General features: G+C 35.3%; 1 protein-coding gene across 18 annotated transcripts in view; it reads right to left on the reverse strand.

The window, feature by feature from the left end:
• RIMS2 (regulating synaptic membrane exocytosis 2) overlaps positions 1-23,435 on the reverse strand; it is a gene marked incomplete at its 5' end in the record, with an annotated part of 471,635 nt that overhangs the window by 348,117 nt on the left and 100,083 nt on the right. For all 18 annotated transcript variants that reach the window (XM_082045213.1, XM_082045206.1, XM_082045230.1 and 15 more), the window contains one exon: positions 4,316-4,626. In XM_082045213.1, the coding sequence (XP_081901339.1) occupies positions 4,316-4,626 (311 nt within the window). The remainder of the gene's footprint in view (positions 1-4,315; positions 4,627-23,435) is intronic.

The following is a 23,435-nucleotide window of genomic DNA, read 5'->3' on the forward strand; positions in this document are numbered from 1 at the left end:
AGAATAAAACCTTTATATGTGGTAAACACATGCATACATTCCATAAAGAATACATGCACGAAATCTCCATCTTCAGACCAAAATAGCCTCAACAGTCTTATAAAATGCATCCTCCAAACCCACTATAGTGTGTGGGAACCACCATGAAAATCTTTTTTTCCTGAGATAAAAGGGATGATAGAAAACGAACCCCCAAAATAGGTATGTATCTTTGAAAGGAGGAGGGAAGTAGGATATATTTTATCTGTGTCTGCTGGCCTGGAAAATAAATACTGCTGTTGTGCAACTCTGCAGCTGCTCACTCTTTCAATTCGTTTTTCTCATTCTGTTCTTTACGATTTAATCTCATATCCTTACAGTTAATCTGAAAAGGGTTCAGGCACTTTTATTCATTAATCTTGCTTCAAATCATGATCCTATAGATCACGATCTTTACAGATACAAGAACAAAGTCTCTTTTTTGTGACATGGCTTGCCCTCTGATAGATGCAGCAATAATAATTTTACATGAAACATGGGAAAAAAATTTCCTCATAACATTTTCACTTGCGTTTTTTTGCACTGAATTTCATGAAAAATATCCTCAAGGACAGCTTTTCTTACACTAATAGAATGCATCACAAATATATATAGTAAATTCAAGGTTAACGTTTTCAAATTTTGAATTCATACACGATAGATTAGGGAAAAGAAAAAAAAAAAAAAAAAAAAAAAGAAAACAAAACCAAAACCACAAAAATTCATCAGTCACATCTACCCAAACTTCATAACATAATAGGCACTATATTAGAAATAGTTCTGTCATCATAACCTTGCACTGGGAACAAACAAGGGTTGGTTCCTACTTCAAGAGCGCTATTGCTTAAAAAGGATTGTAAAATGCCACATCCACAGAAAAGAGGTTTGCAAAGCAACACCTCTGTAATGTCATCAAAGATATACAATTTAAACCACTGAATTCATAAGTGGAAAATGACTGAAATGGCTTTGCAATGGATCCTACCAGGAGCAAGAAAAATAATTATTTTACAACTCGAGCATAGCAACACCACCTAAAGATCTAACAATTCAGGCAAACAGAATGACATATAAAAAAACGCTTTGTATCAGCATTAACGTTCCTTGTTCCCCAGCTTTTATTATTAGGATGTTGTACACATTTTAATAGGACATTATAAACATTTGCTTTGGCTTAAGCTTCGGAATGAAGAAATCAACCATTTCACAAGCTGATTGCCTGCTACCAAATGACTGAAAAAGATTATGTCTATTCAAATAATTTTGCTGCTAGAAAGAAAACACAATGTATTGAATGATGAGTAGCATAGGTCTTGGGAACAATAAAGTGCATGAATGGTTTTGATCAAAATAAAAAGAACCTTTTTGTATAATCCAGAATTAATGTGAAATTGGATAGTACAAATCAAAGAACTGCTGTGCATACAGCCATAAATCTAACATCTGTGCACAGCAGACCTCAGAATGGACCTTCTCAGTCTGTGGATTACATAGAGTAACATTTTGCATTTCTTTGATTCACATCATTTGGGAATTTTCAGGGAGTCTAGTGTTACACTACATGAGCATCCATACTCAGCTCACAAGGGTAAGTCTGGGAAAACCACTACATACAGTTAATTATCAATTGCCCTTAGCATAAAATTTCCATGCAATACAAATTATGCTCGTCTCACCTCAAACAATGTCAAAAATAAGACTGTCAGTTACTGAAAGTAATCGAACACTGGATCCTATGGTGTGCCTGCTGCCTCTGCCTGCTCTGTGGGTTTACTACACAGAAAGCAATAAAAACACTATAAGGCAGATTATAAAGATTGGATATGAATTAGAAAAAAAAATAATAATGGAAAACTGTTCTGGTGGTGGTAAGGACAAATTGCCCCTGAAGAGTTTTTCAATTCTCTGTTTTTCTGTAATGGATCCAATACAAGAAAAAAAGTCCTACGATAACAGAGTGGCTCAATTTCTGCATGGAATTAATTTAAGAACAGAAAAAAACCTGTCATGATGATCTCCCATATAACAGGTTCCGCTACTGCATAGTTCTTTATGCTAATGTAAAAACTACAACAACAACAACAATAAAAAACACACCACACACCAAAAAAAACCCATCATGTGAAGCATTCAGAAAAGACAGAAGACCAGAAGCCTTTAGGAAAACTTATGTACAATTGCCTGACAATAACTGCAAGTTTAAAATAGATAATATGAATTTTGTATGAATTTTGTTAACTTGAACAATAATAATAAGCAAAACATATATGGATTTATACATTTTATTATTAAAATTATATCAAATTTTTATACCTATTCTATGCATGATTTCATTATAAAGATAACTATATATTATCTTCTGTTCCTAACAGTGGTCAAATGTAAAAAAATTCTAAGCCTTCCCAGTATTATTACTGAGAACACCAATGGCACCACAGCATATACAGGTCCAAACTTAAGCGTTGATATTCTCCTCTAAAAGCCCATTTGACCAATCAGACACTGACTGAGCCTCAAGCAGAAGACTTTTTCATTATGCCCAGCAAAGGAAAGACAGTTAATATGAGGAAAATTAGGGAAGAAAATTATTCAGAAGACCCTCTAACCTTCAATAGCATGTAATATATAAAATAAGTATATTCCAAGCATTCTAAGCATACTTGTATATGTTAATATACACTAGTATTAGTATCCAAATAAAACAGGAAGAGGATAATGACTGAAAAAAACAATCTGGATTTAAACAATATGCTGAGTAGAAATGATCACAATCAGCTGAATGGTTCTGATTTCAGGCACGAAGTCTACATTCTTCCTGTGGGTAAATATTACTTCATACTGTCCATGTTTGTCATATAACTCTGCTTAGTGTAAATGCATATTACATATCTGAATTATGTATTTATTTGTACATTCCTCTCTCCCTCTCAATTTCTGCATGCATATAATATAAAAATGCTTTCAGAGTTAAGTGATAGCTGAGAAAAAGAACTTCAATTTATGTATGATACTATTTTCCTGTCAAAAATAAGGAAAAAAAAAAACAAACAAACAACCAGAAGATAATCAGTCTCTCTCCTGCTCCTTAGCATCAAGTTAAGCTGCCAGCTGTATTTCTCAGACACCATGCATGTAACTGAGGAGCACTCAGAACCATTAACTACTGAACCCACCAGCTGATATCAGAGGCAACAGGTAGAATAAGTTAAACAAAAAGGGTAAGTTTTGTTATCAAATAAGACCAAAAATAGGAAATAAAATATGGTGGAATACAGGAGGTGAGGGGAAAGGAAAACAATTGTATTATATTAGCCGTAAAAGTTACTATAGCTTTCTAACTTGTTTCAAGTTTGTAGAATAAGTACTGTAAGGAGGTCACAGCTGGGCAGCAGAGGAAGGCTGCCAGACTATACTGCTCTGGCTGCCAAAATCCAAGGCAGGGGGAGGACTCTGGAGAGAGAGGGTATCATTGCTGTGGAAACACGTGAGCAAGCTCACTCTCCTCTTTGCCTTCCCACCATGTTTAAAGTTCTGTTCTAGTCATGCCTTGAAATAAAATACATTTCTTCAATGAAACAGTTTTTACTTTTGGGTTCTAGTAAAATATAGCCACAGAGGTTGAGAGCCTTCTGGCGCCGTTTGATATAATCACATCAGGAGAAAGGGAGGGAAGTTCCAGATCCAGCCTCTGGCTAAACTGGGCCTTTCTACATTAGCACTAAGAGGGACACAGTTTCAACCAATGCCAAGTAACAATGAGCTAAAACAGTGAAGAAAAAAATGTTCATACTAACAACAACAACTAACAGCAAGAAACTGAGAAACCATGAAAAGACTCAGGTCATTAAACAAAGATTTCACCATCTTTTATACTGTGTACAACAAGTACTACCAGCTGCTTTAATTCAGTAGTCTCAACAGCCACCATCTTCCATTAATCTGCTTTTTTGAGCCCTATTTTGGATTGCTAAAGTTCTGCCATAAAGGTAGTGACTATGAAAGAAATATGGTAACATTCTGTACAGCACAATGACTACGATTCAACAACTTTGCAAGCACACGCAACTAGCTCTGTCACACTGCAACTATCATTTCCCGGTTTGGTTTTTTAAGGAGAAAGAATGAAGAACACACATTGTAAATGACCATCTGAATACAATAAGAGACTCGTCAGATCAAAAAGCCTAGTATGTATTTCATAGGCTACAGAATGAAAATAAGATGAAACTTAAAAAGATAAAATTTGTAGCATAAATTCAGCAGATCTTATCAGTATAAACATTGAATAGCTTCTTACCTGTCTGAAGTTGTGTCACTTGTTACTTGATGGCTTACTCCTGAGCCATTCTTAATTGAGTCTTGTCTTGTGAGCCCTTGAGATCTGTTTTTGTCTGAAACTTGTGTGGATATGTCACCTGATGGTCCTTGGTACTGCGAATGCTCCTGCAGCTTTGCTTTTTTCTCTTGAGGTGCTTCCTCGTTCCGCAAACCTCTAACACCTTCTTGCTCAGGCTGCTGTGGTGCATTTGTTCCACTGTTATAGAACCAGGCTCCTGATTTTGTGAGGATTTCTTGTTGTTTTCGGCACAAGTTACATACCCACATTACCTGTTCAGACATATTTAAATGGAAAAACTGTTAGCGTGTAAATACTCCAGGGGAAGTTTTCATCAAGCATACATCAACTGATTGTTGCCATTTCCAAAGACAGAAAGAATACTATTTTAATTCTTTCTATTAAAATTATAATGATTTAGCTACAGCACAATAAAACATGTCTATACAAGCCTGGAGGAAACTGGTTTAGAATTAAAAAAAAAAAAAAAAATCAAAACTTTTATTCTACCTTTGCTACACCATTTATTATAGAATGGAAAACCACAGATAAAGGCAATATAAATGAAAAGTATCTATATATTGACATTCTAATGGGAGTAAATGTAAGATTTGAAAATGAAGATTATAAGTTGAAGATGACAGGACTCTAGAAAAAAAAATAAAATAAATCTAAACATTTAATCCATCCTCTTACTAAAAGTAAGGAATTTTGGAATAGATCCTCTTCTGTTGCAAATAAGTAATTTTATTATTTTCCAAAATGCTCTGCTGATTTATTTCAGTGGTGGTCTGTATCTTAGATTTACTTGAAGAGAGTTAAAGAACTGACTTGACTTTCACAGTTGTTGTAAATTAAAGTCATTTTATAAATAAAGTAACACAATATATAAGGTGGTGAGTGTCTCATAGCCAAAATTTAGCTTTCAGTGTATGCTTACTAAATTATTAAATGATTACAACTTCCCAGTTGTGAGATTCTGCACATAGTAATGAGATTTTTTTCATATTCTATAGTGTACTTGCTTGAAAAGCTTTTGTATCTCATCACCTTTGTCACATGGCAGTGCAGGAAATTGCCAATGACAATTATCTGTACATTAATTTCTGATTTAGTTCTTGTGTTACATGAGTAAAAATCAGAATGGAATGAATCAAATACAACAGACCAGTTATTAATACAATAGCACATTTAAACTGGTTATTATGTTACCTTAAAATTTGGATTGTACATAGCATTAATTCACCACAAGCCTAGTCCTTCACCCCTTAATCTTCACTTTTCTTTAGCCTTAACTCTGCTCTTCTGTTCTTTACATATTATTGTCTTGGTTCACAGACAAAATGGTGTCATTTTTACTGCATGTCCCTTGAACATCTACACTCAGCCTTCAATCTAGTTATCATGCCTCCCATTCTAATCCTAGAGCAATGTGCCTCTTTTTCAAGGGTTTACAGTATAGAACACTCAAACGCTTACATTAATGTTCTTCAGTATTCTTTTAAATGCAAGTAGCTGGATGGTTGGATCACACAGAAAATGTAGTTTCTACCTTCACAATGCATCTAGCTCAGTCCACCAAAAAAGGCTTCAGAAGCTGTGATCTGTATATTACTTCTATTCTCCAGGCAGTTATCTAACAGAAAATTTGGACCATGCTGTCTAGTCAAGTCTCACCAAAATATTTTTGTGAAAGCTTCATATAGAAGGCTACATGGATGCAAAGTTCATATTCAAATTAAACTCATTGATTGCCTCATTCACAAACTGCCAGGCTTGGGCAGGAAAAGGAGGCATTGCTTGCCCATTTAATGGTGGCAATGTGCCCTATCCTGGTAAACTTCCTTCTTTACTTTTCACAGTGCTAATACTCCATCTGTGAGAACTCATGTCTGCTTGTCTCAACAAGATGGAACAAACTATCAAATCAGTGCCAGTAAAAAAGAGAGGCTCCCTGAGTAGCAGCTTACTTGCTGAAGTAAGTTAGATATCCTGAGAACAAAGGTCAATACTGTTTATACTTCAGGCCTGGCCATCATTCAAATACAAATGTAAGAACAGGTCTGTTTTACCTCTGCTAATTAAGTTAGAAAGTACACCAAACCTCCACACTGAAATTTCAGCACCAAAGACAGAAGTATTTTTTCCCTCTTTAATCAATAGCAATTAAAAGCCTTTAATATTTCTGGTTGGTTTCTACACAGCTGGAAGCAGTTCTAAACTTTCCATGTATGTGTCAGCACATTGCAAGGACCAGATCTGAACAAATTATTTAAGTATACAAATATACAATAACTTGAATGGATGAGATAATATCCCCCAAAGTTTTTGTGTGCTATTTTTCCTTCTACTAGTAGATATTAAAAAGTCACAAAAACTAGATATCACAATGTAAACATTTGAGCAACTACATCCTTGGCTGACAGCCACATTTTGTCCCAGGACAATGCACTCCAGGATGACTAGTATTATTATTTTGTACACAACAGAAAGAGAGGTCCTTTTGAATGAATATGATTTAATATCTCCTCCTCTAAAAGCAGAATCAGGAAGAGTACTCCTGACTTAACCTCTTCCCCAAGACACACAAAATTTAGTGATCTGTTTCACCACAAATCTGAGCTCCTGCCAAACTAGGGAGATGTATAGCAGAACAGAGCAATGCAATTGTCAGCACCGTCAGACCCCTATGAAACAAGCAAACATTTAATGATTAAAGTTCAACCAAAGCCAGTCCCTGATTAAAGATGCTATGCCTATCTTTGTTGTTGCTATCTACTGTATCATCATCTGGTATTGTACTTTCATCTCTACAGCTTGGAAGCTGTTTTTTACTGTCAGTGACACTTCAAGAAAGACATACTATCTCCCAGGCCCCACTGAAGTCAAACTGGTTCTAACTGTTTCCATTGCACAATGTTTCTTACAGACTACCAAAGTAATTGGGTCAGACCTACATGAAATAATATGATCACTTAAACTGAAAGCTCCTCATGAAACAAAATTTTAAAACAAACAAACAAACAAAAACCAAACAAACAAACAAAAAAACCACCACAACAACAAAAACATGGTGTTTCCTGTATTTTGCAGATTTTTTTTCTGCCTTTCTAAGAGTGTTTTATAGTATTTATGGATAACACTTCTGATAAAGCCTAATTTACAATGTGCTTTCAACATGTAAACTTCCATAGTGTTGACCCAAGCAGTTACAATTTTAGCTTCAAGTAATCACACACAACGAGCAGAACGGCAACTGTCACCAAGAAGTTCAAACCCCCAATTAGTACAGGGATAAACTGACTTCTCAATCCTATTGTAGCATATAGAATTCTTCTTGCAAATTAAAAAATACTGGTAATTTAGAGTGCAGACCTCTCTGTTAAATGACAGATGCACATGTGAGATAGTGTCATAAGAGCACAGGTGAGAAGGGGGCACTTTCCTGGAGAAGATTTCTCCTCCTTCCCCCAGGGCCCTGCGACAGCGCGCTCAGCAGCTCACACACACCAAGCAGCTCTGTCCCCACCATGTCCCAGCCAGGACAGAGCGTTTCATGTGACTGAGGAGGGGAAGGGGAAACTCCCCGAGGGGACTGCATGCTTAATACATGCATTTTGGCATATCTGCAGAGAAGAACCGCAGATGTTTCCCTTCTATAACAGGAATGAAAAAAGAGCAAATCCCTTCCAGGTGAACTCTGCACGCTGCTCCACCCTGCAGAGTTCCGCTGTCCTGAACACATGTTGTACATGAACATCAGTGTTGCAATTTGTGGGTGTCAGTTCTTCTCAGCATGGGAACACTGCCAATATGAAAAGGAAAAAACTGACAACTCCAACATCTCTAATTATTCTTTAAGTACTAAGTTTAGAATATAAAGCGTTAGCAGTACTGTAACAAGATGCACATTTCAGTACAAAAGGCTGAAACACCATCTAGTGCTTAGGATAAGAATTACTGAAGTTCTTTTCAAAGAACTAACTTCTAAGAACAAAATGGAAATCTTACTTTATTTAATATTACATTAAATGACACAGAACATTTGATTACGTATCAGGCTGAGTTTGATAGTTTAGACACCACAAGCCAAGAAATAATTACACCAAATCCTCATAAGCCTTCAGAACATTACTTCGAATTACAGATATGCAGTGGTGCAAAATCATACTGGAAGGTTCCTATAAGACAGTATGGCTTATTATTACAGTTTTACCAAATCTTTTAGAGTTCTGCTTGGAAGAAGCACATAATATATTTGCATTATATTAACATATGGGCTTGCTGCTAGAGGTCTTCAGAAAATTTCACTTGGTTTAAATGTCTATATATTATTGTTATTTGCCTTGTATTTTATGTAATAAACAATTCCTTAAACAATATACAAGGTAAAGAGCATACAACATTGAAAGCAAGGGGGAGAAAAATGGAAGAGTAAGAAAACTCTTTGCTCAGGTACAGCATCAAGGTAACTAATCATGTCTACTAACACACTAAAATTAGTCTCTCTCTTTTTTTAATCTGTCCCAAATGGAAAGCAATTTCATCACATCACGGAGCAGTGCAATGTTTGAAGGCAGCCTGTACCAAGGAAGTGTTTTCAAGGAAGGAGCACTTCACCTCTCCATTAGTCACTGCACTGACTTGGAATAGATGCTGCTGAATCAGCATTAGCACTCAGTGACACGAGTCACAACTGCATTTCGGTAATTATTTTTCTACACAAAAATAAATCCCAAATAACTGTTTTAAGGTCAACAGAACTAATTTGGATTTATTTGATTGTAACTGAGAACAAAAACTTGCAATACTGTGAAATACTCCTTAAAGATGTTTTCGTTTTTTATTTGATATCTATCAAATTTACTGCTTCTCTTTCAAAGCAAAATGAATCTGCAAGATTTCATGTCCTCTAAAATAAATTAATATCATTATTGACATTGTGTAGTAGCTGCTTTTGATACTGCATTATAGCAAACAGAGGTTATATCTTAGTTTTTATCCATTCAGTTCTACCTTATTCATTGAACTATACCTGTGGGATACCTTCAACCTTCTTGTCACACCATTTTCTTCTGTGAAATTAATGTGTTTAGTCAATGAAGTATATTACAGGAGCAAAGACAATATCTGAATTTGTGACTGTTGTAAGAATTGATACAGATTACTTATTTTTTCAATATTTTGCTATGCCACTAGTCTGTGCTATAGTACTGATTTTCACGCAAGTAATAAAGTTATTATCAGTTTGACAAACTGCCAAAACTGCTAATGACACGTGAACACACGTCCCCCAAAATCGCATTAAATACCATATGGATTCCAACATCAGTTAATAAAAGAAGGAAAGTTTACAATATTAGTATGAGATTAACATACTTCCATAAATTTTAAAGGATATGTGTATTAGCAAACAAAAATTCTGTATACTGAGAGAGCGACTATACTACATATTTGCTTCTTGAGGAAGCTGTACACAGTGGTGAGGTCTCCCCTCAGCCTTCTCTTCTCCAAGCTGAACAAACCCAGTGACCTCAGCTGCTCCTCTGTAGTCTTGCCCTCGAGACCTTTCACTATCTTGGTCTCCCTCCTCTAGGCACACTCTAATAGTCTGATGTTCTTCATACACCGAGGCACCCAGAGCAGCACACAGCACTCAAGGTGGGGCTGCACCAGCACAGCGCAGGGTGGGACAGTCTCCTCCCTCCACCAGCCGTCAGTGCTGTGCTACCCAGGCTGGAAACCCTGAGCTGCATCCTGCAACAGCTACACATCTGATGCCTGTATGAGAGTCAGTCGCAGTTATACCTGACAGAACAGTCAGAAAAAGGAAGATTAAAAAAAATATTTTATGTGTACGTCAGTCTAATGAATTTTAAAGTAGAAAAGGACAATAAGCAACAGACTCAGTGACACCTCACATAGACAGGTATATATAGTCTCAATATCCTGAGAACAATTATATTTTATGAAAGGAAAAAGGAAGTTATGTACAATGAAATAAAGCTTTTTTTTTTTAACTCCAGCATCAAATAATCCCCTTTGCTAGGAAACACATCTGGTTAATTGCCTACATATTTTCTTTATCTATATTGACAGCTCTCTGTACTTTCATAATTATTTCACTCTTTAAAACATATGCAAATTCCATATGTGCAAAGTCCTTCTGCTACTTCAGCAGCCTGTTGAGGTAGCTAGGTGAGGCCCTCCCCTTCACTGCTACTATAAATTAGTAGCATTTGAAAGTCTTATTAGTGAGAATTGCTGCCTTCCCTAAAATAAGTACTACTTCACATTTCACTCAGATAATTGTATCTACACTTTAACAACCACTTCCTGCTTAATTATTATTTTGCATCCTTCCCTCCCTGTGGGGAAAGGGAGGTAGAAGGTGGTAAAAGTCTTCATATACACATTATGTGTATGGGAACTGCCAGTATAAAGCAGAACAATGCAAAGTCTCATACTTAAGTCCTTTGTGTCCTTCAAAACTCATACTAAGAGAATACAGATGAAGTAACATCAGGAAACAAGTCATGCATGAAGTGTCTTGAAGAACACCAATAACTTTTCAAAAAAAGAGTCTGCACTATGATTTCAGTCAGCAGCTAACAACTAGTGGACTGTACAAAGTATTTTATCCTATTATAAGGATAATTTAGTCCTGACAAACTTTGCATCATGATTTGAAGCTCTTAGCAGAACAGAATGCTTTCTAGATATGTGTCCTGGAAACCATGTCTAAGCCTTAAAAATGACACACAGTTTGCCTAACAAAGAGTATGTTGTTTGTTAGAAAATCTTTTTAAATCGGCTGTACAGTTATTACATTTCAGCTCACAGGTAAATTTATGAATTTACCTTGATAAACCAACATATCTTTAGTGTCATCTCCTTGTAGCTTCTGCCTCTTCCTTCATTTTTTCAGCATACACTACAATGTTGAGTGAAGCAAGTCAAGGTCTGTGGAGACACTGCATGCAGCCTACATAAATGGTGTAGCTTAAATGTTTAAGGCTTCAGGAAGAAAAGTGGTTAAGCAGGCATTTTCATTCAGACCAAATCCTGACACAAAGGTTTCATTATGAAAGAATTTTTGGCTTCTCAGGATGTGAAGTTTTATGTGTTTTCATTCCCAACTCTGGACTGGGTCTAACCCACATTTAACTCCATGAAAGACAAAGACAGCAGGCTATCTCTCTCTGATGAAGCCACCCCTTTCTTACCTAGCCGTCACATGTAAGTTTGTAACTGGTGGCATTCTGTCCCTCAGGTAACTGCCTTACACAGTTTTGTGGACTTAGGGCATGAACAAACCCTTGCCTATGATAACTATATGGCATGAAGATGAGAATGCGCCGTAAAGGACACGGCATTATGTTACACTTTCCTAGAGTTCAAGGAAGAGCAGAAATGAAAATAATCTAACATACACACTTGGCAATATCATAATAACAGATTTCCAGCTCCCTCTAGTGGGCTGTTGTCGGTTCCATGTTCGCAATGTTATAGGGCAGCAGGCTTTGAAAGGTGTAACACCAATTTTGAAGTCCTGCCTCAATACAAGCCCTAAAGACAGACAGATACTAATTCATTTTATTTTTCTTTTCTTTTAGATTTCAAATCTAGACACTTGAAAGGCATAAAAGCCCTGTACTGACCTAATACCTGAGTATTTGAATAGTCTCTCACATTACAGTGTTCTCTGATGAAATTGTTCATGCCATAGAGTCATCTTTTCTACAAACAAAACTAAGTTTAGGTACTTTAGGATTTCCTCAAATCTGTGAAGTACAGATTTTCACACTGCAAGTCCTTGAATCTTCCTGAATTTGCAAAATCCCTTGTGTTAACAGTGAACATCAGCCACAGATAAAGATGTTTTAACTACTTCTATTCTTAGAACAATTTCCCCCTAATTTTTTTTAAGATTTTCTCCATCTCAATAGTATGCAGATTCTCCTTAAAATAGCTGGTTCCAAATAAAAGACTCATTTAAGTATAATAAAGTGAGCAAAAAACTTAGACCTTTCTTTATATTTCTGTTGCACAGCTCATGTTATCAGAGTATTCAGTAGCAGGAACTTTCAAGTTCCAAATTAGAACCAATAAAGTGGGGTTTTTTTCTGTAATTGACTAAAAATATACTTAAATAATTTAAATTTTATTCCCTAATTTGAATGCTCTTTCTCTTTTTTCCTGATCTGCCAGTACAAAGAAATCAAATGCTTGAAATCCTAATTTTGATGTCATAAAAGCATTGACAAAGTTTTGTGTTGTCTTTTGGTTGGTTTTTGGTTTTTACAATTAGTACACTAGTTATAGTAAAATGTTTAAAAGTCACTGACAGATGATGACTAGGCCAGTAAACTGCCTCCTGGTTTAATGCAATGGACGACCGTAACTGAGCCTATAAAGATGAGCTCACCATCATGGATTCTAGAACTGAAATTCCAGCCCATCCTTCAAAATACACTTATATACACCGATAATATTTCGAAAGATTTTTTTTAATGGTAAATTGTAAAAAAGAAAATCTGAAAGATCAAGGGCTCCCCCCACTACAGTCTATATTTGCAAAGGCAAAGTTGTTTAAAGTAAACTGCCACTAAGAGATAAAACTCCCAAAGACTGATTCTATGTGACTCAGGTTTTGAAATGAGGGAAGGAAAGCACTCTTCTAGGGGAAATAATATATATACATATTTTATATATATATATATATATATATAAAAATTACATCAATACTAGTTAAATTTAAAAGCAAAAAGGCTGCCAATGTTAACGTGCCTAATCTGAAAAACATGTTCTCATGACACAGCTGATATATGATTTATAGCCCGCTGTATCCTGCTGTAACTCCAAATCAGCTAATAGTAGTTGAAGAATGGAAACTCTGTCATCAGTTTTGAAGCAATATGATAGTATTCCTTTTTTCTTATATCTGGTTCAGAATTATATTGCTTGAAAAATGTCTGTTGAATAACACTGGTTTTGAGAGAGTAACTCACAGACAGGTAACCTCACTGTAGTAAATGCACACCTGCTCTGATTTCTGAAAGCAAAAAGTATGCACACTTGCAACTTTTACAAGAGGAACATAAAAAAACAAAACACTGCATAGTTTCTTCTCATGTATTCATGGTAGATTCCTGAGCATCCTCAAATGTCCTATCAGAAAAGACAAAAAGACTTCTTTAAGGGTCAGAAAACAGTAAAATATTTAAATTGATAACCAGAGGAGTGTGCCTTCTATAAAGCCTAAAGAGTAAGGATATGCACTTTTCTAAGTTTTCTATGACTTTTTATAAATTCACCAAAGTCATCCTAGTTAAAAAAAAAAAAAAAAAAAAAAAACACCAAGAAAACTAATTATGTTCATCATTTTTATCCCTTTGGATCAGGGTCCTCACATGGACATAGCATTAATTTCAGAGTTCTGATGGCTGATTTCTTCAAATTATATACAGGCAAAAAAAAAACCCCACATTTATGCAATTTCACTGATTGTTAAACACGATGAAGATGAAATCAAACCTCAGTAACTTAAAGGATTCCTTGGGAACTCAGCTGACATGATTGGAAAGGCAAATAGTTTTTAACTACTACAGACCTATCTGCAGAATTTATTGAGATCAGTTACGTCTTCAGTCCTATTTGACAAGTTAATTTCCCATAAGTATATGGCACATAAGACAGAGGAGGAACTGCTCACATCAAAATTAGCATCACCACTCATACAACTATAACTAGAGTTTGAACATGATCACACACAACTACAAGGATGAAAGACAAAGTTTCTATTCCACAGTAAAACTACTTTTTATGAACTTAAAATAGTAACAACTAAGGTCCTTGTCTAAGTAGCATGATTGGAATTGCTTTCTAATTAACTATAGAGAATCTAGTAAAGTCTGGGATATATGGGGCAAGTCTCAGTAAGGTTTAGCATCTCCTCAGGCTTTAAGAATAATAGCCACGGCTCCCTGGCTGGACCAGGCATATCGAAGATCTCACTGCACGGTTTGCATATGATGGGGGAGGTAGCGGGGGGAGGGTGGTAGAACTAACTAGACAAGTCATTACATTTCATATGATATCATGAACTTTCTGAAGGATGGCTTTAAGGTGTATTGTAACAAAATAGAAGCATATGATCAGATATGGACCAAATTATTTTGGTGTACATGGAAAGAGTTGTACTTTCACTTTGAGCAAAAAAGGGTGCTTCATGTTTAGTAGTTTTAAAAAACACTCCAAACTACATCAGGGCTGTCTAAAAATAAAATGTGTTTGAGTTCTATTAATGCCCAAAATTCAGTGTTGGATTCCTTCTCATGTGGCAGGACTGCTGGTAACAAGGTGAGAAATACTAGCTTTGGAGAGATCAATAAGAGGAAACTCACAGATTTATACACAATTCTCTTCCTTCTGGCCTAGAGACACTTCAAATTCAGCATCAGCTGTGAGAACTACTGCAGGCATATGCACACATACTTACAATGTAAATTACAAATTTACAATATGTGCATGTCATCTAGCTCTGTGTTTCCACACCAACAGATGTGAAGAAAACTTTCCCAAGCTAATTAGAGGCTAGAGAAAAGTAGATCAGTACAACATTTCACTTGTTGAGAGCATTATCACAGTGACAGGAACAAGGTGGCACATTAGGGCTGTGGGTTTGGATCAGTCACCGTCCTTGAATGCTGTATTTCCTGTGCTTGCTAATTTCATCACTGCAGACTACATTCAGATTTACAGCACCATTATTATCAGTTGGCTTAGACACTGCATGCTTTCCAATCAAATGCATACTTCTCTAGTTATCTTTTTTATTATTTATTTATTTAGGAATATTTTTGACAAAATACACAGAGATCTGAAAGACTGATCACAGAACTTTTACGACACTTGTGATTTAAAATACCTTGCAGCAGATCACTTCTGAGAGACATACACTGCACAGATGTGTTCCACAGAGCCAATAAAATACATTTATGTTGAGATCGGGATCTTTATCATTGAAGGACCCAGTTAGTTCAAAGCCTTCTTTGTTCAGTATGTCACCTGTGTTCTATAGGAGGCTTCGACTAACAGAATCCCATACTTATCTGAATGGTAACCAGTAAATAAAAGTATATCTATTTAAAGATAACTGAAAACAAGGATCATGTCTTTTTATCTTTACTAAAATGGTTAACGTGTTTAATTTACACAATGTTTTCCTTAAATAATACCCAGATAAACTGTGCTAGTAGTGTTGTACTAAACATTAAAATGAAGTATTAATAAATAATGTTAATAAAAGCTAAAACTTATAGGAGAAAGAAAAACCTAATACTCTTGGATTTGTTCTTACTTTAAATTGAACTTTAAATTTGTGACACAACTACAACAGAAGTATCAGAATGCTATTCACAATACAAAATATATCTATGGTATTTTACTAAGCCTTTAGCACAACAAAATTACAGAAGTCTACTGTTGCAGGACCATACCTGTTTATTTCAAAGTCTCTTATAAGTAGCTACTTAAGATAGGTCCATGAAGAAGCTATAAACCAAAAAAATACTCATATTCATCTAGAAAGAGCCCAGAGACATGTATTACCAAAAAGAAAAAAAAAATCTCTTTGCAACATGGTCCATAATAATAAAGTACTTTCTCTTGAATAAAAATTAACTTTTTTAGACATTTTTAATGTGCACTTCAGATTGCTGTCTGGTTCTGTAGGCTAAATTGTAACCAGATTTTTACTTTTTTGCTACAAATATTTTAATAGCAATGCAAACAATTATGCTCTCCCCAAATGACTAAGGCCAAACATCCACTACAGTGACAGTTTTCTTTGGGCTCTCCCAGTGATGGTCATGACAAAAAGAAGCAAAGCCAGGATTAGATAAAACTAAAAAAGAATTAAAGCTGAGTTAGAGGAATTTCCTTCCCAAGTACAGAGTAAAAACATAATGTTAAAAAATATATGTCATCATCATGGTGTCAGAGTTTAAAAAAAGTATTAATGCTGAATGCAAACAGACAACTAGACACTTGTACACGTTGGCAGGAAAAAAGCATTTTAACCCTGTTTTCAAGGTAGAGGTAAAACTATTCTGACCTCTTAGAAAGATACCACACGTTCCTTACCTTGAACTGTAAGAAATCCAAAGCGTTAACAACAATAAATATCATCTTTCATAATCACATGACCAAGTATCTGAGACCAAGAACACCTTAATTAACCAGGTCATGACTCTGAAGTTATGTAGCAATTACACTGAAACTGAAAGATGAACAGGTTAAATGAACACTAGTGATTAACACTGCCCAAGTTTAAACATGTAAAGACAAATGAGGGGTGTACCTGTACAGTTAGAATCTTAGTCATTTATTTTAATTTCAGTTAATAAAGATACATCTAAGATTCTATCAGTATAAAAAAACTCTAGGGATTTATTTTGTGAAAGCATATTATCCACAACATCAAACAGAGCTTCTGTTAATTTTTTAATGTATTTGGTTTAGAAAGCTAAGGGTTTTTTTTTTCTTACAGATTTAAAATGATCCCAACTTGTGAACTAGATGAAACTAAATCTCAAAAAAACTACAAACATTAGCACACATCAATTGACTGAAATTGAATTAGCTACCTGAAATCCCGGCTTTTTCATAGATCTCCTTGATGCTGAATGAAGGCATCTTTACGATACTTCAAGGAATTTTTAATTTTCAAATACCCTGCTATTTATACTTCACAGGTGACATCTTGTTTAAAGACAGCATTTTTCACATTTATTTAAATTTCTCCATGAATGTGCTAAAGTCAAATGTTTGATGGTTTACATAAAGTCACTCATAATATGCTGAATAACTGTCTTGCCTGTGCATCGAATATTTGATATATCAACAGATGCTTGCCATACAAATTTCTTTTTTCATCTAAACAACAGACAACACAAACCCAAAGCAAGTCCTTTTTCATTTAATTCCTCAACCTTTCAATAAACTGTTCCTTGAAGACACTAGTTAAATAAAGCTCTAAGTAAACAGTTGAGGGGAAAAAAAAAACAAACCAAACAAACAAAAAACAAAAAACAAACAAACATGCACCTTGGGAGGTTTGCTGCTTTATTCTATTACTAACAATGTCTTCATTATTTATATATATAGGCACTGGTTTCCAGCCACGGAAGCTGAATCTAGGTAATTAAACATTTATACCATCCCCCGCTGTGCCATAATGTCTAACTGTGTCCAAAGAGTCCTAGGTGTGCTGTTACACACCCGGGACTGAGACAAGGAATTTGCTGAGCTACCTTTGATAAAGGTCTACACCTGGAACTTAATAGCACATGATATGGTTTCTGAATATTGCAAGAGGTGGCAAAAATAACTTACTGCTCAAGAACTGTTTCATCTTATGGTTCCAGAACTGCAAATAGCTCTATTAATTTCAACAAACATGAAAGTGAAAATTTGTTGATATGATAAAGTATATATTGTTATTACACTGTTTCCTTACACTAGATTATTATAGGATAGCTTAAAGAAGAATTTAAATTGAAATGGATTTATTTTGCACAGTTTGAGACCAGAAGATAAATTTCTAGTGTTTTCAGAATAGGAGAAATAGTTAGCAGAATGAAAGTCAGCCCCTCTAATTCCATCAGGCTCACTCTAAATCAACTATAAGGCTTTTCGGAAAGTCAGTACCATCTAAAAGCAAACCAACAACTTCTAATTTCTGTACTATAAAATTACAACACCACAGCATACATGCACAGGACAAGGTTTATAGGAGGAACTAGTACCTTATACAGTAACTGTTGCAGGTGAAAAAATTATAAAATTTTTGGGGCACATAAACTCTTTCTCATCTAAGTACATATATGACTCTAAAAAGATTTTTTGACTTACTCTGCTAGTTAGTTTTCTGTTTATTCTTAAGCACAAAAACATATCTGACAGTGTTCTCCAAGCATGGACCCTGCTAACAAAAGTGAAGTCTCACTACATAGATATAAAACCCCCTGTAGTCATTAGATTGAACTATTTAAAACCATTTTGAAGCTGTATTGTGTCATGAAGCTGTTTTATTTTTATTTTCCAAATAACTTTCAATTACAAGAGAAGTTGGAAAAGGAGACTGGCAATTCCTAGGATCACACACTCTCCTTGAACACTGTGGAGTGTGTGTCATTTATCTGTGCATGAGGAAATGGGGCAAAGGGCATTACGGTGAAGGGAGAAAAAAAAAAAAAAAGGAACTCTCATTCCTTCCCCTTGTCCCCCAAGTTCTTCAGCAGCTCAGAGAAGTTAATAGAAAGTTGGACTACAGTGTAGTGTAATCTCTATGTTCCTTGACTGTGATGGCCAACAGAGAGTGTATCTTAGTATGACAGTAAGGCCAGCAAAGTTAACAATACATGGGAGCTAATTTAGGGAAAACATTTGTATGTCAGTTTAGCCATCAGTAGGATGCATTGACTAGGTGTGGTCTTCATAAGGATATCAAGCAAGTTTAAATCTGCAAGTTTAAATCTGCAACTTTAACAATACGTGTGTGTACTGACTACATCATATTACATTGCATCATGACAGTCTTGAATATAGTGAAAATTGAAAGCTAGGTAACATATTTTTGAGTAGAGAACATGATTTGACAGTGCCATCATGGTAATTTTCACAGAGAGAAAAGAAAGCAACTTGGTATTTAAACGTATTTACAGAGAGTCCATTTTTTTTTGTTTTGCACTCCAGCCCCAAGAAACAGAAGACAGAAAAAATGTGTGCTTTCAGTGCTGTGTTCATTAAAAGCACCTACTGCTGCTGGAGGTTCATTCTGTAGTGATGAAGAGTGAGCTTCGAACACAGTAAGATAAAGGAGACAATATTAGGCAAATGGATACATGAGAAATAGGATCAGAGAACAGCCTGGGACAAGTGGCCCAGACATGAAGGTCTAAGTTGCCAAGTCTCCAAAATGCTTTTAGAGGAACATGGTGAAGGAAAACTGGGGACTGCAGTAAGACAAAGGGAAGGAGAATAATGTTCTATGATGATTGCTTTTGATCTTTTCTGATATAATTTTATACAGAATTTGCTAAAAGTTCTTCTGCTAAAAGTTTGCTAACATTAACTGCCATTTTCTGAACTCTGTCTAGGAATCTCAAAGTTATTAAAATTTCATTTAATGACTAAAGTTCAAATAAAAATACAAAGTCAGTCAAGATATTAGGGAAATTAACCTCGTAAACTATTCAGTAAATACATTTGATTCTGAATTTGCTTAGAGAACTCTTTGAGATTTCATTTAAAAAATTCTGCAAGTTCTTAAGACTGGTGAAGGTTGAAGACTTGATTTTTAAAGACAAGCTATTGGTCTGTGTCGGAAGTATTTCAAAACGTATACATTACAAAGGTAGCAGACTTACGTCAAGGTAAGTCTCAAATGTTTTATCCACTTGCACAGGAGATAAAGACAGAACAAGGAGGCAGTTCCCTAGCACTGCTCCTCAGATTTATCCTTTACAGAATTATAAATAGTTCTGTTGAAGGTTTTGATTTATGTGTAGCAGATTAAAACAGTTTCCCTCAAACAACTTCCTGAACCCAGTAAGAGAGATAAAGGAACAGAGAAAATATCAGAACCTCCACTGAATTGCCCATTTCGTGTCACTTTAAAACATGTCCCTTGAAAATCACCACTTGAAAAAAATGAAGTGATGTATCTAAACATCAAATGCCCATAACTAAAAACTGCACATGGATTTTATCAGTTTTTAGAAGCCAGATCATGACCAGCGAGCAAAGTGTTTCATTACCTATGCAGAAATACAGCTATGAAAAGCAAATTTCTGCTTCCAGTTTGAGTAACAGGTCTGTGTTAGAATCTGTGAGATTGATAGCAAGTAGTTCAGTCTTTCCACTTTCTCTGATGGACTCCAGATCAGGTTCCAGTGCCACCAGTGCTTTCTCAGGAAATGATTCTTCCTAGTGCTGAATGAAGGGGGTGCAAGAAAACTGAGAATGACTTCCTCTCACTAGCAGGAACATGAAGGAATCACAGTTTCTCTGAAGTCCCCTTTCTCCTTCAGCTTTTAAAAAACATGTTTTCTCTGTATCATAAACACACATATACATTCCTTTTTTTTCTTCAGTTGACGCCAGTTTTATGAGAAACAATCAACAACTTCAGGGATGGAGGGAAAACCAAACAAAAAACCAAACAAACAACCAAACAAACAAAACACAAACAAACAAACAAACCACAACATGCCGTATTTCACTATCAATCAGCAACAGGCATTGCCTAATCCAGCAAGAGATTTTCCCTCTCCTACAGACGCATCAGAACTGACTTAAACAGCACTTGTTGCAAACGTTTCCATGTAGTTTAATTAAGTTGCATCTAACTGGAGTCATAAAATTGGGCCTTTTAGCTCTGTACCTGAGACAGTTATTAAGCAAACAATAAGAAAATGAACACTTGAAAAACAAAACATGAACTGATGTATTTAAACCTCAAATGTTCATAACTATACACTGTACAGGGATTTTATCGAAGTTTTTAAAAGCCTGATCATGACCAGCAAGTAAAGAAACCTAAATCAGAAGGAACCATGTCTTCTGCTGCCAACACTTGCCAAAAAACTTTCCTTATCAGGTTGCTTCCCTACTTGTTTTCCCCAGAAATACCAGTGATTACTTTAAAGCCACTACCTCCAAGTAAAGCTATGTAGTATATAATTTCATTTAAATTCAGGATAACATTCACTCAGAATTAAAATATGCTACTACTTCTTCATTTTCAACTATTTGCAATGAAAATATGTTTTCACACAAACTGTATTGCACTTCTTAGTTCCTCATCTGTTTAATTAGACCTTCCATGATTTTCAATGATATAGCCATACAATTTCACTACTCTAGCTAATGGTGTTTCTCATTTTAATAAAGTTATTTTGTTAGGAATAGAATCATCAAAATCTATGTAAAAGGAAGATGATCCTGTGAATATTTTTTGAAATAAGTTTCATTTCAATCATCCTTAATTGACTCTGGTTTCTCAAAGCGCATTCCTATACCTCACAGTCACATTTTGATTTAATAAGTGACACAACTGTAGGAAAATCTTGAAAATGTACCTGTGTTATTTGAAGAAAAAAAATCCAGAAGATAGGAAAAATTCACTAACCACACTATTTTCAATTAAAAAAAAAAAAAAATCAACTGTTTCCTTCTCAGACACGATCTTCCTCTTTTATAACTTAACATAAATTATTCCTTTCTGGCATATCTGGGTCTCCATTTTGCAAAACTACTTCTTTATATACTGTGATATCAGACTAACAAAGGACTGGGACATTCATTAGTCACTCCCATGTTCTTTGTGGAAAAAGGCACAGTGATCTTTACACTCCAAAGTGGTTTTTGTATGTAAAATAAGTTCCTTTCTGTGCATGTTTAATGGTACCTTTGCAACATCACAACACAGTCAGAATTCACATCCAGCTCCGTTCCCCACCACCATAAATAGCACCAGTAGTTTGGTGCATGATTGTCCCAATCATTCAACACCCTGTGCTGTCCCAGCTCTTCCCTGCAATATTAATCTTTATCAAAAAATGTGACAAGATTTTTGCAGGGGACATACTAAAATGTCTTTCTGCTCTCTAACTCCGTACAGACGTGATGCTTTGAATACACCTCATTTTCCAAATCCATATTGTTTAATTGGGTCAACATACCACCAACAGTCACTATGTTTCCATAGCTTTATCTAGGAGCCCTGTAGATTGAACATGCCATTCTATGGTTACAAAATACAGAACAGACCTCTTAAGAAATACTAAAATTCACATCTTCTCTGATATGCTAATACTGGAGAATGAAGGATAATCAGTAACATTAAGGATTCTCTAACTGTCTTAACCTACTGGTAAATAATGCATCACACAAAATTCAAAAATCCTGTTTATTTTGAAGGACCTATTTTGATGGTATCTACATGAAATACACCAGGGTTTTTAACCTTCCTCTTAGCACTAAAATAGCAAGATAGATACCACTGCTGTCCCTCCTTCACAATGGAGTTGAGAAAAAGTTGATCTAAAATACTTATTTTCTTTCTGCCTTCATGACTTCCAAAACATCTATTTCAAAATCAACAGAAACAGATATTACATAAACCAACTCAAGGCACCATAATTATTTATGGAAAAACCTAACTAGTTGATTAGCCAGAGAAATTCCTGTCCCCTCCCTCCTTAACACATGTACATGGTAAGACTAAATAATCATACAACCTTCTTACTGTTACCTCCTTCACTCCTCCTATTTTCCAAGCAAATTTAGGATTTGATACTGCTACAATGTAATTGACTACCTTACAGACACCAGTTGATGAATCGACTGGGGAATACTGTCAGCATGCCTCAGTTACTTACAAGATTATACAGCAAATGTAAATTCTTCAAGAATAAAATTGTTCCTTTTATTCATCTACATTTTGTACCCTACAGCTACCTCTGTATTCTAGGAATTGGTGTTACTTCATAGCTTCTATGAGTTCACAGCCTTTTAATTGTGAAAAACTAATGATGCAGGCCAAAAAAACTACGTAACCCTCTAACAGGCTGGGGGACCAGTATGTGGGTTTACCATTTAGGATGTTCTTCCTAGAGGGCAAAAGCAGCAGGTGATTACAGCTTCTGTATTAATGCAATGTATTTCTGAACCATATGTGTGAGCTAAACAAGAGCCTTGACAGTGCTATCAGTTAGAAAAAAAAATTATTTATTGTAGCAAAATACTTTGCTGTGTATACATTCACTAAATGCCTATGAACGATAAAGAATTTCTTTTCTCCATCTAAAATAGGAGCTTATTTTACAACCAGTACAGGGCAAGTCACTTTTGTAACTGCAGTTCTTTAGAATACAGGAGAGACTTTCAAAGAGCAGATCTACACTAGCTCAGGTAGTTTTCTCAACTCTGTTATTTAAAAAAAAAAAAAATCACATTTAATTTGGTAAAATATTGAAATATATCCAGGCTTATTCTCAAATTCAGCTTTATA

Source organism: Streptopelia decaocto (genome assembly GCF_964273445.1).
Source record: "Streptopelia decaocto genome assembly, chromosome: 2".
In the NCBI taxonomy this organism is placed as follows: Eukaryota; Metazoa; Chordata; class Aves; order Columbiformes; family Columbidae; genus Streptopelia; species Streptopelia decaocto.